This window comes from Procambarus clarkii, chromosome 56, assembly GCF_040958095.1.
Source record: "Procambarus clarkii isolate CNS0578487 chromosome 56, FALCON_Pclarkii_2.0, whole genome shotgun sequence".
Taxonomy (NCBI): Eukaryota; Metazoa; Arthropoda; class Malacostraca; order Decapoda; family Cambaridae; genus Procambarus; species Procambarus clarkii.
Genome location: NC_091205.1, coordinates 17,520,134 through 17,538,904, shown reverse-complemented (window position 1 = coordinate 17,538,904; position 18,771 = coordinate 17,520,134). Strand labels below are relative to the sequence as shown.

General features: G+C 44.6%; 2 protein-coding genes across 7 annotated transcripts in view; one reads left to right on the top strand and one right to left on the bottom strand.

Moving 5' to 3' along the window:
• LOC123770658 (glutaminase kidney isoform, mitochondrial) overlaps nucleotides 1–18,771 on the bottom strand; it is a 157,986-nt gene that overhangs the window by 45,564 nt on the left and 93,651 nt on the right. The gene's annotated exons all lie outside the window — the stretch shown is intronic.
• Nucleotides 1–18,771, top strand: part of LOC123770659 (troponin C, isotype gamma) — a 32,307-nt gene that overhangs the window by 2,558 nt on the left and 10,978 nt on the right. The window contains exons 1-4 of one of the 2 annotated variants that reach the window (XM_045762714.2): nucleotides 8,636–8,785; nucleotides 12,749–12,791; nucleotides 14,874–15,017; nucleotides 18,152–18,271. In XM_045762714.2, coding sequence (XP_045618670.1) covers nucleotides 12,785–12,791; nucleotides 14,874–15,017; nucleotides 18,152–18,271 — 271 coding nt within the window. In that variant the 5' untranslated portion in view covers nucleotides 8,636–8,785; nucleotides 12,749–12,784. Of the gene's footprint in view, nucleotides 1–8,635; nucleotides 8,786–12,748; nucleotides 12,792–14,873; nucleotides 15,018–18,151; nucleotides 18,272–18,771 lie in introns of those variants that run through there. The other variant, XM_045762713.2, reaches the window with a different exon arrangement.

Below are 18,771 nucleotides of genomic sequence, written 5' to 3'. Positions count from 1 at the left end.
TATATATATATATATATATATATGTAAGAGTTTTAAACATTTTAATGGAATTCAATCTGATTCATGAAGAGAGCAAAATGGAGGAGATATGATCACAACATACAAGATACAGAGGGAAATAGAAGTAGGTAAATATAACTTTTCCAGATGAGGGAAGACAGGAGGGTAGAGGGGTGGAAGTTAGCGAGAGAAGTGAGCCGTGAGGGAAGAGTAGTGAGGGGCCGCACGTGTCCATCAGTGAGTAAGGGCAGGTGAGGTCTAGCTCCTCACGCCCCGTCTCCTGGCCTTGTTCTACTTCTTGCCTTATAACTTAACCTTCATGACGTTCGGATTCTTTGTCGAACCTGGCCTTAACGTTGTGGATGGAGGGGGCTTCCAGAACCTCCTCTTCCACGGTATTCCACTTGCTGACCACCCTCCAGGGTACCAGTATTCCTTATATTTCTTCAACTCAATTGTCTTTTCAGTCTCCACGTTTGTCCTTTAGTCCTACTTTCTCTCACTGCTATAACAAATGAAGAATCTGTTATCTAACAGCCTAGTAAGCTGGAGTAACACAGATATAACGTAATAACTTTTATAGTTTCATAATAAACATTAAAGCAAATAGTGGTGAAGCACTGCACAATAGACACAAACATCCCAGTTATTCTGATGCGGTGGTGCAGTGACCCCAGGTGGAGGGAGCACAACTGTGGCGGTGTCCAGGGCGGCGAGCACAACACTGTGTCAGTGACCGCTGTCGTTATCACCCTCAGTGTGGCAGCCATGATCTCCAGGAGGCGTGTGACGACCTCACCGGCCCGCTACAAGTCTTGTGACGACCTCACCGGCCGCTACAAGTCTTGTGACGACCTCACCGCCCGCTACAAGTCTTGTGACGACCTCACCGCCCGCTACAAGTCTTGTGACGACCTCACCGCCCGCTACAAGTCTTGTGACGACCTCACCGCCCGCTACAAGTCTTGTGACGACCTCACCGGCCGCTACAAGTCTTGTGACGACCTCACCGGCCGCTACAAGTCTTGTGACGACCTCACCGGCCGCTACAAGAGCCTTGTGACGACCTCACCGGCCGCTACAAGTCTTGTGACGACCTCACCGGCCGCTACAAGTCTTGTGACGACCTCACCGGCCGCTACAAGTCTTGTGACGACCTCACCGGCCGCTACAAGTCTTGTGACGACCTCACCGCCCGCTACAAGTCTTGTGACGACCTCACTGGCCGCTACAAGTCTTGTGACGACCTCACCGCCCGCTACAAGTCTTGGGACGACCTCACCGGCCGCTACAAGAGCCTTGTGACGACCTGACCGGCCGCTACAAGAGTCTTGTGACGACCTGACCGGCCGCTACAAGAGTCTTGTGACGACCTCACCGCCCGCTACAAGAGCCTTGTGTTCACCTTCTCACAGTTGCTCAAGAATCAATTCATTTTCCTCCACCGCGGCAGGAGAAATACATCAGAGTGGGTGCCACTGATGGAGGCCGACAGCAAGCACCTGGGGGGAAGGGGGGGAAGAGGCGGGGGTGAAAACACAGCCTCCAGGTGTGTGCGTGTGTCAACATTAATCTCAAGCGCCGAGCTCGACGGAGACAAGCGAGGTGGGCAAGGTAGCGGGCACCACCTGCCCCATGCGTCCTGGGCAAGGTAGCGGGCACCACCTGCCCCATGCGTCCTGGGCAAGGTAGCGGGCACCACCTGCCCCATGCGTCCTGGGCAAGGTAGCGGGCACCACCTGCCCCATGCGTCCTGGGCAAGGTAGCGGGCACCACCTGCCCCATGCGTCCTGGGCAGCGCACAATGCCCACTAAAAGTGCCCGACATTCACATCACAGTTCACATCAACGTTATTTATTACCCTCCATTAATTCTACAACTTTTCCAACCTATTTTCGTAATCTCGACCTCTTTTTTTTTCTCGTTGTTTCTTGTACAGCCAGAGAGCCACACACTGTTTACAGCGCACCATCTTGTGTTATAACAGGCGGCTTCTGGTTTACCAACATTACAATATAGGAAACAGCAGAAGGTCTATTGGTGCATACGAGGCCGCTCCTATTTATACTTCAGAAACATGTGATGGAGTGCGAAAAGATACGTGAATTCAGAGACAATTCTATAACCAATGTTCCGCCAATGTGAAAATATTTCACTCAAAATGATCTGCTACTAGAATTTTTTGCCAAATATCCCCAGTTTGCTAACTGTAGGTAGTAACTCAGTGATTGTAACCTATCCACCGCTGCCCACTGGATGGGGGGCGGTGTGCAGGACAAACATATCAATTGTGACTTACATGTTAGTTGCTTAATTTAGAAACTGTACTTGTGGTCGATCTCGAACCCATTTATTATGTGACGACCTATACTGAATTTTGTAACTAGCTCATCAAGATTGTAACTTGCTTAGCTAAATGAATTGTGGGGTTCAGTCGCTGACGTCTAAAATACTCAGGGGAATTGACAGCGTGGAAATAGACGAGATGTTCACACTGAATACGAAGAGAACGAGGGGACATGGGTGGAAGCTGGAAACTCAGATGAGTCACAGAGAGGTAATGCACTTAAGGAGCAGGTTGTGGAAGCAAACTCTATTCATAATTTTAAAACTACGTATGATAGGGAAATGGGACCGGAGTCATTGTTATAAACAATAAACACATCCTCACAGGATGAGTGCGGGTGCACAATACTCTACCCTTCACAGGATGAGTGCGGGTGCACAATACTCTACCCTTCACAGGATGAGTGCGGGTGCACAATACTCTACCCTTCACAGGATGAGTGCGGGTGCACAATACTCTACCCTTCACAGGATGAGTGCGGGTGCACAATACTCTACCCTTCACAGGATGAGTGCGGGTGCACAATACTCTACCCTTCACAGGATGAGTGCGGGTGCACAATACTCTACCCTTCACAGGATGAGTGCGGGTGCACAATACTCTACCCTTCACAGGATGAGTATAGGGTGCGCAATACTCTATACCTCACAGGATGAGTATGGGGTGCATAACCCCCCCCTCACTGGATGAGTATGAGGTACACAAACTACCACTCACAGGATGAGTATGGGGTACACAATAAACAACCACTCACAGGATGAGTATGGGGTACACAATAAACAACCACTCACAGGATGAGTATGGGGTGCACAATAATCTACCACTCACAGGATGAGTATGGGGTGCACAATAAACTACCACTCACAGGATGAGTATGGGGTGCACAATAATCTACCACTCACAGGATGAGTATGGGGTGCACAATAATCTACCACTCACAGGATGAGTATGGGGTGCACAATAAACTACCACTCACAGGATGAGTATGGGGTGCACAATAATCTACCACTCACAGGATGAGTATGGGGTGCACAATAAACTACCACTCACAGGATGAGTATGGGGTGCACAATAATCTACCACTCACAGGATGAGTATGGGGTGCACAATAAACTACCACTCACAGGATGAGTATGGGGTGCACAATAATCTACCGAACGTCTGACGAACTTGCAGGCATATACCTTGCCACTGAACTTTTAAAAGACAAAGGCAGTGGACTTATATACTGTGACTCGCAGAGTGCACTCCTGGCACTGAATGCACATAGTAGTGACACCCAGAAAATAGTCAGTGATATTCGAATGAATGTTTTAGCTGCTAAAGAAAACAGATTTGAAATTAAATTCCTATGGATACCATCACATGTTGGCATCTCAAGGCATGACACTGTTGATATGCTTGCAAAGACAGCCTGTAGAAAACCAGTGGTAGAAATTGATATGGGTGTTTCATTAGCAGTGACATAGAGAATACTTAAACAAATATCTAATGAAAATCTCACCGACCTAATAAATTCACAACGACCCGAAAGTTGTAGCATTAAATATTATGATAGATATCGTGAGGAGACATTCACATATGGGACTAATAGAACAAGAACCCGACAATGTGATGTTATAGTGGCCAGAATACGCCTGGGATATAGACGTATCTGGCAGCTTTCTCAAAACCCAAATGTCCAGTACACAATGTGTCAACTTTGTGAAAGAGAAAACATGCACTCACTTGAACATTATATTGTAGAATGTCCCATATTGACTGACTTTCGCCCTCCTGGGCTAAGATATGCTGAACTGTGTACTTACTATATGAGTACTGGAACACTTGATGATATATTGAACTTGTACCCAAGATTAACCATGTAATGTATCAATATTATACAATGTATGTGATGTAACTATATAACCTGAGCTTGTAAAAGCACCTTAATCACCGTCAGTGACCAAGTGCTTAATTGCACATTAGTTTCTCTGTCAGCTATCTCACCCTGTCAGAGTAAATGAGACAAATGTATGTGAATGCATTTGTGGGTATATATATATATATATATATATATATATATATATATATATATATATATATATATATATATATATATATATATATATGTACGTATATGTGTGTGTATGTATATGTATGTGTATAAAGTACATATGGAAGCTGATCAGAATTGCATTTCACCTTTGTAAATGCACATTAATGACACATCGAACACTTTATGTAGGGCATACGTAAATCTGTGTATCTATGTATTTACGTATGTAGGTTAGCTTAGCATTTTAAAAGCACCGAATCACCTTCTGTGGTTGATTGTTCAATAAACCCTTGAACTATATGTTTAACACATCTCTAACCCTGTCCATGGAGGACAGAAGAAAATGTATATATGCTGGTTAGCATTGTAAATGTGTGGCCACGTCTGTGGTAGAAAAATAATAAAAAAAAAGTAAAAGAAAATAAAAAAAAGTGTGAGAAGCAAGCTAAACATCTGGTACCTGGATGATGGCACTCTCGCCGGAACCCCGGATACCATTTTGGAGGATATAAGGATACTCCAGGAGCAAGGAGCAGCCTTGGGCCTCATTCTCAATGCATCCAAATGTGAAATAGTCTCACGCAACCCAGACATCATTGGCCAAATAAAAAATTTTCTTCCAGACATTCTCGTTGTCGAGCCATGTGACTGCACCCTCCTGGGCGCTCCCATTGGCCCGCAAGCAATCGAGGAGGTCCTGGAGGCAGAAATCACTGATCTAAGGAGAATGCTGGACAAGATTGACAAGATTGATGCCTGGTACCTGGTTTTATACCTGGTTGATGGAGTTCTGGGAGTTGTTCTACTCCCCAAGCCCGGCCCGAGGCCAGGCTTGACTTGTGAGAGTTTGGTCCACCAGGCTGTTGCTTGGAGCCCATGATGTTCTCTTCCTCCGCACAAGATGTCTATCTCTCCCTAAGTTGACTTACTTTCTGAGGTGTTCCCCATCCTACAACAGCCCCAAATTAAATGAGTGTGCCACCCTTCTGAGGTTCATGCTGGTGACAGTCCTGAACATTCCGTTGGAAGACGTCGCTTTCCGCTGGTATGCGCATTATGAGCCAAAAATGGACGTAATTTGAAATGAAATCGGCTCACGAAAGTGATGTACTGTCCCGTTTTCTATTTGAGTCCTCCGGCTTACTCGGTTAGGTTACGAGAGGAAAATTTCCATTAACGGTTTTCACGACGTTTTGAAACTTCAGGAGAACTTCCTGCCCTCCTAACCTACCAGAGGACCCTTAATGTTTTGGAAAAAACTATTCAAAATTTATTTTTAAATTATTTTTTTTCATTTTCAAATTACGTCCATTTCTGGCCATACGGGCAAACGGCGAAATTCAGATGTAGTTTGTAGGAGGACAGGTGGCAAGAATCCCCCTCCCCCCCTCACGTCCCATCCCAAATCCTGGCCTTTTCCCAGTGTTATATAGTCGTAATGGCTTGGCGCTTTTTCCTAATGGTTCCATTCCATCGCCCTCCCCTAGAAAATACTACATCCAATGTAACTTTGACAAGGGTGAGTCTCGGCCACTGCCAGTACAGGTGGGTGTTCTTCCTGCGGCTGAGGCGACGGAGGAACAGTTGGAGGCTTGGGGCCGAGTGTCGGGAAGATGAGGGGGGGGGGGGAGGAGAGGAGGAGTGTTGGAGAATTCAAGATAAGGCTGGAGAGGAGAAGGCGGTTATTTTTGGCGGTAAGGGGAAGGGGGCAGATAGTGAAATTGTGGTGGGGATAGGTGGCGGAGGAGGGGGGGGGGGGCAGAGGACAGAGCCGGAGGACAGAGGATGGAGGTGTAACATGGTGGTAGAGGAAGGAGAGTAGTCGGAGTGCAGGAGAATGACTACTCTAGAAAGGAGCAAATGGAGTTATTATTAACATTTATATTACAGAGAGAGTACTCACACTAACGTGATGTGTCACATAACAAAGTCCGTAGCAGAACTCCAGGTTACAATCCTTTTAGCCATGTCGTGGCCTAGTTGGCTAGGGCGTGTGCGTGAGAACACCCTCCCTATAGCTTCCAACCCTATCTTGAGATCTATCTTGACATGATTTCGGGGCTTTAGTGTCCCCGCGGCCCGGTCCTCGACCAGGCCTCCACCCCCAGGAAGCAGCCCGTGACAGCTGACTAACACCCCAGGTACCTATTTTACTGCTAGGTAACAGGGGTATAGGGTGAAAGAAACTCTGCCCATTGCTTCTCGCCGGACGCCTGGGATCGAACCCAGGACCACAGGATCACAATGTCCAGTGTGCTGTCCGCTCGGCCGACCGGCTCCCCCTCTCCCACGGCTCTTACGGATTTCCTCAATATCTTTAAATCCTTGTGGGTTCAGTAGACCTCCTGGCTGCGATGGTTATCCTAGTCGTGGTGAAGTGGCTAGAAGCGTGTGCGTGGGAACATTCACTCCATGCACACACAAATCACAATAACGTGATACATCAAATGAACAAAGAAACAAGGGCCGTGATGAGGGTTCGAACCTACGTCCGGGATGATCCCAGACGCACCTTAGTCGACTACGCCACGACATGGTCAAAAGAATTGCAACTGGGAGTGCTACTGCCCTCACGAGGATCCGGCAACCTCTCCGAGACACAAACCAGGGCTTTATACAATATTCCCCATGCACCCGGGCTCTGTCAACAAGCTGTTCTACCTCTTCCCCATTACTTCAGTACACACACAAATCACAACAGCGTGTGAGGGGCAGTAGCACTCCCGGTTGCAATTCTTTTGACCATGTCGTGGACTAGTCGACTAAGGCGCGCCTGGGATCATCCCAGACGTAGGTTCGAACTCTCATCACGGCTCCTACGAATTTTCTCAATAATGTTATTGTTATAGTATAAAGGTGTGAGGAAATGAGAGGCAAGAGGAGTACTATATGACCCAGGAAGGAAGGAAGGAAGAGCACATCAAGCCCGGGTATTTCCGTCCCCATGTGGCTGATGCAGACGGAAGTGGTTGGGGAGGGTGGAGGGGGGGGGGGAGGTGATACGACTGCTGGGGGGGTGGGGTGCCGTTAAGGGATGTCTGCTGACCAATCTTGTCACCTCTCCCCTCCTGACACCTGCCACCCCTCCGCCACACCTGCCACCCCTCCGCCCCTCCTGCCACCCCTCCGCCACACCTGCCACACCTGCCACCCCTCCGCCACACCTGCCACCCCTCCGCCACACCTGCCACCCCTCCGCCACAACTGCCACCAAACATCTTTCTCATCTGGAGACGGGAGAAAAAAGTTTTGTTGACTAGTGCATCTCTGGCGGCCCGCTGACTGCTCCCCCATACACCTCCTCCCTAGCACCAGCTACACTAAACACTTGAGGCGCGCCCTGCGGCCCACACTTTCCTAAAATGTCCACAAGCGTATTCTTAAACAGATATTATATTTTATGGATGTACTTATGTATGACCTTAAACTTGTACGGTTGAGTAATACACGGGACTTAGTAACCTCTTACACACAGAAACTACGGCAAAATTAGCCTTTGTTTACATGGAACGTTCTAAATTTCCCCTCGCCAGCAAAGCCTTTGAAGCCTAAAGTTTTATACTCGGCGATCAGGCTATTCTTTATATTGAGGTGTCAGTGAGTGAAGAGTTTAAACATAATGCAAAGCTGCCTAACATGAGGGAGGCAAGTGTGGTGTTGAGCTCCGTCTCGCTCAACACCACACAAATTATCTCTCTAAATTTGAAAACAGGTTTTTGGCTGCCCTGGCTGGCGCTGGACTCGCGCCTGCCGCAAAATATGTGCATCAGTGATACAATTATGTCTAAATATGAGTGAAACGACAAGGGAAAAATAAGGCGACTTGGCAGGCTCCCAGGATGATTGTTTTTTGCTGGTTGCCTCCAGTTGCGGGGTCATAGCTAACTACTATATCATCGTCGTATATTCTAGTAGCTTACTATCAAACCTATCACAGCGCTCCCATTTACACTTTGGGTAAAAGTTTTTTTATATATCCGCTCCAGTTATATAGATACTGAACAAGGAAGGTGCCATGTGAAGCAGCTGCTACTTCCTCGAGCCAGATAGAGGTGGCCGACTATATCGCAGCGTCCAGGGCCATCTCTGACGCCCGTTCACTAAATGATATTGTTTTTGTCAACTGGTGATACCACAGCAAGTGTTGGTGATCCGTGTGGCACCAGTTATGACCGCAGTCACTACTGTTGCCCAGTTATTAATCACTACAGCCTTGCTATATCGCTATCTATAAGAGAACATTTATGTTGGTGTGTTTGCGGGGGTTGAGCTCTGGCTCTTTGGTCCCGCCTCTCAACTGTGTGTGCTCGAAGTTGGGGCTATATACCCGCACCAAACTTTACACGGTGACTGTATAGTAAATGCCGTAGTCCTCGACCACCCCCCATACCCTTTCTTGGTAAGAGTGGTAAGAGTGGTAAGCGTTACTCTAATTGCGCCAAATCAACGACTCAGATGAAGTAGAGTTTAAACAGACTTTTCTGCTGATATAAATGTTGAATGAACGATGGAAAAGTTTTAAATCAGTGCCAGGCAAGCCACGGGCACATGACAGGGAAAGATGAGTGGGTATAAAAATGAGCCCAAGACGGTCAAAAGATGATTGCCCTGTGACGCCGTCAACAGGTGGTTGTGGGGCTGGTTGTGGCACAAGTTGTCAACTCCACCACCTGGTCAACAACAACAACAACCACGCCACCACCTGGTCAACACAACCACTCCACCACCTGGTCAACAACAACCACTCCACCACCTGGTCAACAACAACCACTCCACCACCTGGTCAACAACAACCACTCCACCACTGGTCAACACAACAACAACCACTCCACCACCTGGTCAACAACAACCACTCCACCACTGGTCAACACAACAACAACCACTCCACCACCTGGTCAACAACAACCACTCCACCACTGGTCAACACAACAACAACCACTCCACCACCTGGTCAACAACAACCACTCCACCACCTGGTCAACAACAACCACTCCACCACCTGGTCAACAACAACCACTCCACCACCTGGTCAACACAACAACAACCACGCCACCACCTGGTCAACAACAACCACTCCACCACCTGGTCAACAACAACCACTCCACCACCTGGTCAACACAACAACAACCACTCCACCACCTGGTCAACACAACAACAACCACTCCACCACCTGGTCAACAACAACCACTCCACCACCTGGTCAACAACAACCACGCCACCACCTGGTCAACAACAACCACGCCACCACCTGGTCAACAACAACCACGCCACCACCTGGTCAACAACAACCACGCCACCACCTGGTCAACAACAACCACTCCACCACCTGGTCAACAACAACCACTCCACCACCTGGTCAACAACAACCACTCCACCACCTGGTCAACAACAACCACTCCACCACCTGGTCAACAACAACCACGCCACCACCTGGTCAACAACAACCACCACCACCTGGTCAACAACAACCACCCAACTGGTCAACAACAAACAACCCCGCAACCACTCCACCACCTGGTCAACAACAACCCACTCCACCACCTGGTCAACAACAACCACGCCACCACCTGGTCAACACAACAACAACGACTCCACCATCTGGCCAACAACAACCATGCCACCACCTGGTCAACACAACAACAACCACTCCACCACCTGGTCAACAACAACCACGCCATCACCTGGTCAACAACAACCACGCCACCACCTGGTCAACAACAACCACGCCACCACCTGGTCAACAACAACCACGCCATCACCTGGTCAACAACAACCACGCCACCACCTGGTCAACAACAACCACTCCACCACCTGGTCAACACAACAACCACTCCACCACCTGGTCAACAACAACCACGCCACCACCTGGTCAACAACAACCACGCCACCACCTGGTCAACAACAACCACGCCACCACCTGGTCAACAACAACCACTCCACCACCTGGTCAACACAACAACAACCACTCCACCACCTGGTCAACACAACAACAACCACTCCACCACCTGGTCAACAACAACCACGCCACCACCTGGTCAACAACAACCACGCCACCACCTGGTCAACAACAACCACGCCACCACCTGGTCAACACAACAACAACCACTCCACCACCTGGTCAACAACAACCACGCCACCACCTGGTCAACAACAACCACGCCACCACCTGGTCAACAACAACCACTCCACCACCTGGTCAACACAACAACAACCACTCCACCACCTGGTCAACAACAACCACTCCACCACCTGGTCAACAACAACCACTCCACCACCTGATCAACAACAACCACTCCACCACCTGGTCAACAACAACCACGCCACCACCTGGTCAACAACAACCACGCCACCACCTGGTCAACACAACAACCACTCCACCACCTGGTCAACACAACAACCACTCCACCACCTGGTCAACAACAACCACTCCACCACCTGGTCAACAACAACCACTCCACCACCTGGTCAACAACAACCACTCCACCACCTGGTCAACACAACAACCACTCCACCACCTGGTCAACACAACAACCACTCCACCACCTGGTCAAGAACAACCACTCCACCACCTGGTCAACACAACAACAACCACTCCACCACCTGGTCAACAACAACCACTCCACCACTGGTCAACACAACCACTCCACCATCTGGTCAACAACAACCACTCCACCACTGGTCAACACAACAACAACCACTCCACCACCTGGTCAACACAACAACCAGTTCATTCTTCAACTAACACAAGAGACCTGAGGCAGGTCAGCCTCAGAAAACAAATACCCAGCCACTGACTTGTGTTAGGAAGCACTGTACCTCCAGCCCCTTAGGCCAGCCCCTTGGCTAGCCCATTGGCCAGCCCCAGAGCTGGGCCCCAGAGACCCCCTGCGTGATACCTGGTTGATGGGGTTCTGTGATTTCTTCTATTCCCCAAGCCCGGCCCGAGGCCAGGCTTGACTTGTGAGAGTTTGGTCCACCAGGCTGTTGCTTGGAGCAGGCCCGCAGGGCCACATACCCACCACAGCCCGGCTGATCCGGAACTCCTTGAAGAAAATGATATAGTTTTGTCTTGAAGATGTCCACGGTTGTTCCGGCAATATTTCTTATGCTCGCTGGGAGGATGTTGAACAACCGCGGACCTCTGATGTTTATACAGTGTTCTCTGATTGTGCCTATGGCACCTCTGCTCTTCACTGGTTCTACTCTGCATTTTCTTCCATATCGTTCACTCCAGTACGATGTTATATTTTACTGTGTAGATTTGGGACCTGGCCCTCCAGTATCTTCCATATGTATATTATTTGGTATCTCTCTCGTCTCCTTTCTAGTGAGTACATTTCGAGAGCTTTGAAAGGATCCCAATAATTTAGGAGCTTTATCGCATCTATGCGTGCCGTATATGTTCTCTGTATTCCCTCTATTTCAGCAATCTCTCCTGCTCTGAAGGGGGAAGTGAGTACTGAGCAGTACTCAAGACGGGACAACACAAGTGATTTGAAGAGTACAACCATTGTGATGGGATCCCTGGATTTGAAAGGTCTCGTAATCCATCCGATCATTCCATCCGATCATTCATCCGCCCCTCGGGGCGGAGAGAGGCAGTGAGAGGGGGAGAGAGGCAGTGAGAGGGGGAGAGAGGCAGTGAGAGAGGGAAAGAGGCAGTGTGGGAAGGGGTGACTCAGGAGAGACACAGTGAGTGAGGGAGGAAGATTTTGCCGAGAACAAATTTAATCTCAACTTGTCATATGAAGGGAATTTAAACTTTAAATGTGTGATATGATGGGAAAAATTTCCACCACTCTGTGAACTCTGCCCCAACTCTGTTCCACTTGATATTTCTGTACCATTCTATATTACATGTATTTCTGTAATAAATTTTTAATATCATTCTATTTCTGCTACATAATGCATGTTTATTTATGTAGCCTTTGGGTGATACCAACAAAAGAAACTTGAGCAATCGTTTAGCAGAGGCAAGAGGTAGACATGGCTGCAAAAAGAACTAATTCTAGCACCTTTGCGTTATGAAGTAAATATTTGTTAAGCTACCATATACAGTATTTATGATATGCAGTAGTTTTTTTCCTTTCCATACAGTAGGGTACGGGAATTGTTGCTGCCTTAATTTGGGGGTCGTCTTATCTGGCGAATATAGGCCTAAACCTGAATTGCACCTCAAAATTTTAGAGGTCGACCTATACGCCAGATTGACTTGTACTCTGGCATATATGGTATATACTGTAGATTGAACACATGAACATATACTGAATGCAATTACTCTTCTTGATCAAATTATTCAATTACAGGCATATTTTCTGAACAGCCAACAGGCAGTACCTAACGTGTCCAACTCTGGTTGCAGGGTGATGCGGAACTTCCCGAGATTGATGCTGAGCAGATGATCGGTAAGTAAGTTGGCATCGTTCCCTTATATTTCTGAAACCATCACTAGAAGGGCACAGGAGTTGAGGACAGTATTTCTATCCTTGAAACTGCCCATGCTTTTATCTATTTATCTCAGCCCATTATACTTTTAATGTTTAAGAAATCAGATTAGGTAAAAGAAACTATGAAAGAAAACTTGCTCTTAAGATCAAAAAAAGATCTCAAGCCCAATTATGCTTGTACAGTTTAAGGATAACCAAGATAACCAAGGGGTGGTTCTAGATAGAAAACTATCACCCGAGCACCACATAAAGAACATTGTGCAAGGAGCCTATGCTACACTTTCTAACATCAGAATTGCTTATAAATACATGGATGGCAAAATACTAAAGAAATTGTTCACGACTGTTGTTAGACCAAAGCTAGAATATGCAGCGGTTGTATGGTGCCCATATCTTAAGAAGCACATCAACAAACTGGAAAAGGTGCAAAGACATGCTACTAAGTGGCTCCCAGAACTGAAGATCAGTTAAGAGCTACGAGGAGAGGTTAAAGGCATTAAATATGCCAAAACTAGAAGACAGAAGAAAAAGAGGCAATATAATCACTATGTACAAAATAGTAGCGGGAATCGATAAAATTTATAGGGAAGAATTCCTGAGACCTGGAACTTCAAAAACAAGAGGTCATAGATTTAAACTAATTAATCAAAGCTGCCGAAGAAATATAAGAAAATTCACTTTTGCAAACATAGTGGTAGATGGTTGGAACAAGTTAGGTGAGAAGGTGGTGGAGGCCAAAACCATCAGTAATTTCAAAGTATTATATGACAAAGAGTGCTGGGGAGATGGGACACAACGAGCGTAGCTCTCATCCTGTAACTTCACTTAGGTAATTACCATAACATGGCCCCTAGATGCCATAGAAGACAAACAAAATGCTGATGTAATATACACAGATTTTGTAAAAGCCTTCGACTTATGTGACCATTGTGTTATTGCACAAAATATGTGCACAAAAGAAATTACTGGCAAAGTAGGAAGATGGATTTTAGCTTCCTAACAAACAGAACCCAGAGTGTAATACTCAACAAAGTAAGATCTGAATCATCCACAGTGAAAAGCTCAGTTCCCAAAGTACTGTGCTTCCTCTGGTATTTTCCTCATCCTCATATCAGACATATAAAAGGATACAAGGACACAAACTATAGTACTGTATCTTCCTTTGCAGATGACACTAAAATTTTCATGAGAATAGACAACATAGAGAACCTCCAATCTGATGTCTCTGTCTGTTTACCAGTCTCCGTGGTGTAGTGGTAAGACACTCGCCTGGCATTTCGCGAGCGCTTTGTCATGGGTTCGTATCCTGGCCGAGGAGGATTTACTGGACGCAAATCCTTAACTGTAGCCTCTGTTTAACTCAACAGTAAAATGGGTACTTGATTGTAAAAACGATTCTTCGCGGCGGGGATCGTATTCCAGGGACCTGCCCGAAACACTACACGTACTAGTGGCTATACAAGAATGTAACAACTCTTGTATATATCTCAAAAAAAAAAAAAAAAAAAAAAAAAAAAGTCTTTGAATGGGCAACAGAAAATAACATGATGTTTAATGAGGGTAAGTTCCAATTACTGTACTATGAAAAAGATGAACACATCAAAGCAGAAACCAAATAAAAAAACACAGTCAAACCACACTATTTAAAGAAAAAGCAATGTAAAAGATTTAGGAATAATCATGTTGGAAGACCTTACTTTTAATGAACACAATAAAGTTGCTGTCACAGGTGCAGGAAAAATGACAGGTTGGATAACAAGATCCTTCCAAACAAGAGATGCCATGCCAGTGATGATACTTTTTAAGAAATTAGTGCAGAGTAGAATACTGTTGCACACTAACAGCCCTATTCAAAGCTGGAGAAATTGCTGACTTGGAGAGCATGCAAAGATCCTTTACAGCTTTGACTGTCATCGGGTAGGTAGGTATAGGGTGATGTACTATTTTGTACAGTACATATCATACATACCATACATATTGTAATGAAATTATGGTTGATTTAGTGAAGCAAACTGATACATTCTCTCTTCTCATGGACAGTCCTCAAACGAGCCTTCGACAGCTTTGACTCTGAAAAGCGTGGAGCCATCTCCACTGAAATCGTAGGTACCATACTTAGGATGATGGGACAGACTGTCAACCGCCAGATTCTCAACCAGGTCATTGAGGAGGTCGACGTTGATGGTCAGTATATTTGTAGTACTTTATTTTCTCAGTTCTTGGATATAATTTAGCCTGAATGAATATGTTACAATCAGCTCTAACAGTTAAAGTATCAGCCAAAGGGACTTATGTAAGTGTCAATTTCCCTAACAAAACAGATTTCCCATTCAGCCAAAAACCCTAAAACAACCCACACTCACTGTGAGATACAGAACAAACAGAAACTGCCTTCAACTCATCTCTGTAAATGCAATTAGCCACTGCACTGCACAGGAATAAAATATGACAAGCCATGGGTGTGCAGAAAAAAATTATTTCTCTGCAATTTTTTTTCTTATATTGTTAAAATGCATTCTCTAATCATGGGAAACTAAACAAAAAGTTGTATATGACATAATTTGGCTATAATGGGATGAAGAAGTGTGGAAATATTAATTCCCCGAGAGTGGTCATGCCAGCAGCGATGTGCTCCAGCCGAGCAGTGATACAGGGCCTGCCACAAATATAATTTTACATAATTATGTCAATGTTTTTCAATGGTCTTATATCTAGTTTTTTGCAGTAATATTATTCAATAGTGTGTAATTTGAGGATTGTATATAGTTTTTCTCCAGAAGTAATTTTCTCCAGTCCTGACCCTCCTGCTCTAAATGTCACAGTGAATACTGTACTAAATAAAGTCCATCTCTGGCTAACTGCCAACAAACTCACCCTTCCTCCCTTAATGTAAATAAACTACTGTACTATTACTACATCTACTGACTCCATATTGTGATAGTCTATGCCTGTCATCCTTAAGTATTTCCTTTTTTGCATTTGTGTTATTTTCCATGATTGTTCTCATTTTGTTAACTCATTTCTCATTAGTATTAAGAGTTTTACCCCCACACACTTTTAGTTAACTTTTTTGTCTTTATGTTATGTTTTACACAAAATGCTTTGTGTAATAGTGGCTTCATTAGTATGTGAAACTCCTGTCCCTAATAATTGTACATTGCTCTTATGTCCTTTGTACACACATTCTTTTGAATAAACATTGATTGATTAAGATACTTCTACATAACATGAGCATATAGTGTAATAACAGCAAAAATATTCTTTTATTGTTATATGAATATAATAACTGAATCCCTAATATGCACACCATACTTTTGAGTATAGCAATGGTTTACACACCTTATTATATAAATATATCACACTACACACTATTGAATAATATTACAGTACAAAAAAAAAATAAAATAAAATAATAATAATCAGAGACATTGAAATAACTAGGTAATAATATCTTTGTATTCACCTAGTTGTGCTTGCAGGGGTTGAGCTCTGCTCTTTCGGCCTGCCTCTCAACTGTCAATCAATCAATCAGTTTGTGGAAACTCGCAACTCCCGCCTGACAGCTTGGGTGGAGGAGACCTGCCCCGGATGACTACTCTGTCAAAGCCTGAATCTTGCCAGACTTCCTCACCCTATCACATCCAAAATATGTCACTTATGATTTTTTTTCCCCCATGATCAGGGACCATTTGAACAACCCATGATCAGATCATTTGAACAATCTTAGAATGAAAAAATTTGTTTGAAATTTTTTCTGGCGCACAGCAGTGTTGTCGGCTATTAATAGTTGTGCCGTCCAAGGATTAACCACTGCACTGCGCAATGCGCCTTGAGGCTCTCGACGGGTGGTGTGCAACATGCCTCAGGGATCTCATAGGTATAGCGTTTGATTCAAAACTACTGTGACTACATGGGGTTCACATCAGCTTCCTCAGGGCTCTTCAAACAGACCCCATTTCTGAGAGGAGCCCCTACGGCTCCCTGAAGCTTATCGGGCTAATATATGTTATATTTAGACCGAGACATTAGCTATCAAGTTCAGACCTACCAGGGACCACGAGTCAGAACCTGTTCCCTTCAGAGAGGTTTCAGAGAGCAATGGCCCTGGAAAACCTCCCTGTGATTGGGGTTTTTCCTTATCTGCCATCGACCGAGGTTAGGCACCCAGAAAGGTACTGGGTGCATAAATTAGGCATCCAATAAAGGAAACTTTATTGAAGCTCTTGGTAACATATGGAAAACTGAGCTAGGTAACATGGAAAACATCAGTACAGGTTTGATCTCTTATAGTCATGGTCAAGAAGCCTGTTAGATTTATTGAGGTCCTCCTAAGTCAACTGAAATTCACATTCCACTATATAAATATTTAAATTCTATTGAACTATCTTATATACAAGTTTTTTATATATACAGTATATACAAGCGTTCTTACATTCTTATGAACAAATCCACAAGGGCCGTGACAAGGATTCTTGTAGAGCCACTATGCATAGCATTTTGAGCAGGTCTTTAATCCTAATTAATCAATTTAAACAGAGGCTACAGTTAAGGATTGACACCCAGTAAATCCTCCCCAGCTAGGATACAAACCCACGACAAAGCACTCGCGAAACAGTCAGGCAAGCGTCTTTCCACTACAACACGGAAACAGCATAAAGCAAAGCCATGTTAACTCTAAACTTTATCATGTGACCAATTTGTTAGTTTTGAGAATTGCATAAGAGAGAGTATGATTAATGGTCTCATAAAAAACAAAATATATAAATATTAAAATATTAAAACCAATATTTACCACTAAAGTTACAGAATCTATATTAAATATCACTGTAAAAACTGTGTATCATTAGATTAACTTTTTACACTTTTTACATATACTGTATAGTATATTAATTTACATTTCATAGTATCAAGTAATACCATAAACACGTATTTCAATGTAACATTTACCCAAGATGCTGCGCATGATTAGTTCCTTTAAAACGTATACAAATACCTACTGAATATGTAATATTGTAATCAGATCCTGTATAATATTTGTTATAAATATCATTATTATTACTATATTACTATTATTACTATTATATGTAGGCATGGAAAATATTATATTGTAGTCAGATGTTAAATTTCTCAAAAGTTCAAAATTGTCCTAAGGTAAAATTACAAATGAGCCAAATTCCACACATTTCAACAATAATATCTACATCATCATCTTCCCTTACATCCAGAGAATTCCCAGCCTGAGCCATCTCTGCATATGTAATATGACATTTGCCTATTCCAATACCTGTATATTCATTAGTTTTCATGACTCACCACAGGTTCAGGCGAGTTAGAGTTCAATGAGTTCGTGCTGCTGGCGATCAAATTCATGAATGAGGAGGATGAGGAGGAGCTCAAGAAAGAACTTTATGAAGCCTTCAGACTATATGACAAGAATGGTACAGTACACACACTTGGCCCACCACCTTTGCCTCAACTGCACTGCTTGCTGCATCCATATACTTTCATTATTTCTTTCTACTTCTATTTTTGTGTTCCTGCCTCACCTTGTTCAGTGCTTTTGCCATAGCCCTTTACCATTTAACACTACAATAGCCCCCACCACTTAACAGTACAATAGCTCCTCACCATGTAACAATACAATAGCCCCTCACCATTCAACAAGACCATAGGCCCTTACTATCTAACAGCATCAATGATTTTCAAATCAAGAACACCATACACCTCTCCACTTGACAACAATCATTCTGTAATTTACTGCTTAGCATTGTCGCTCAATTGCCCCTGAACATCCATTAATAATTGAGGACAATAAAATAATTAGCAGATAGCTTCTTGGGGAAAACAAGGAGCATAAAGCCTCAAAGGAATTAGACAAGAATATGATCTGGCATGGCCACATGGAAGCTCAGATTTAATAACATGAGATAATTCACTT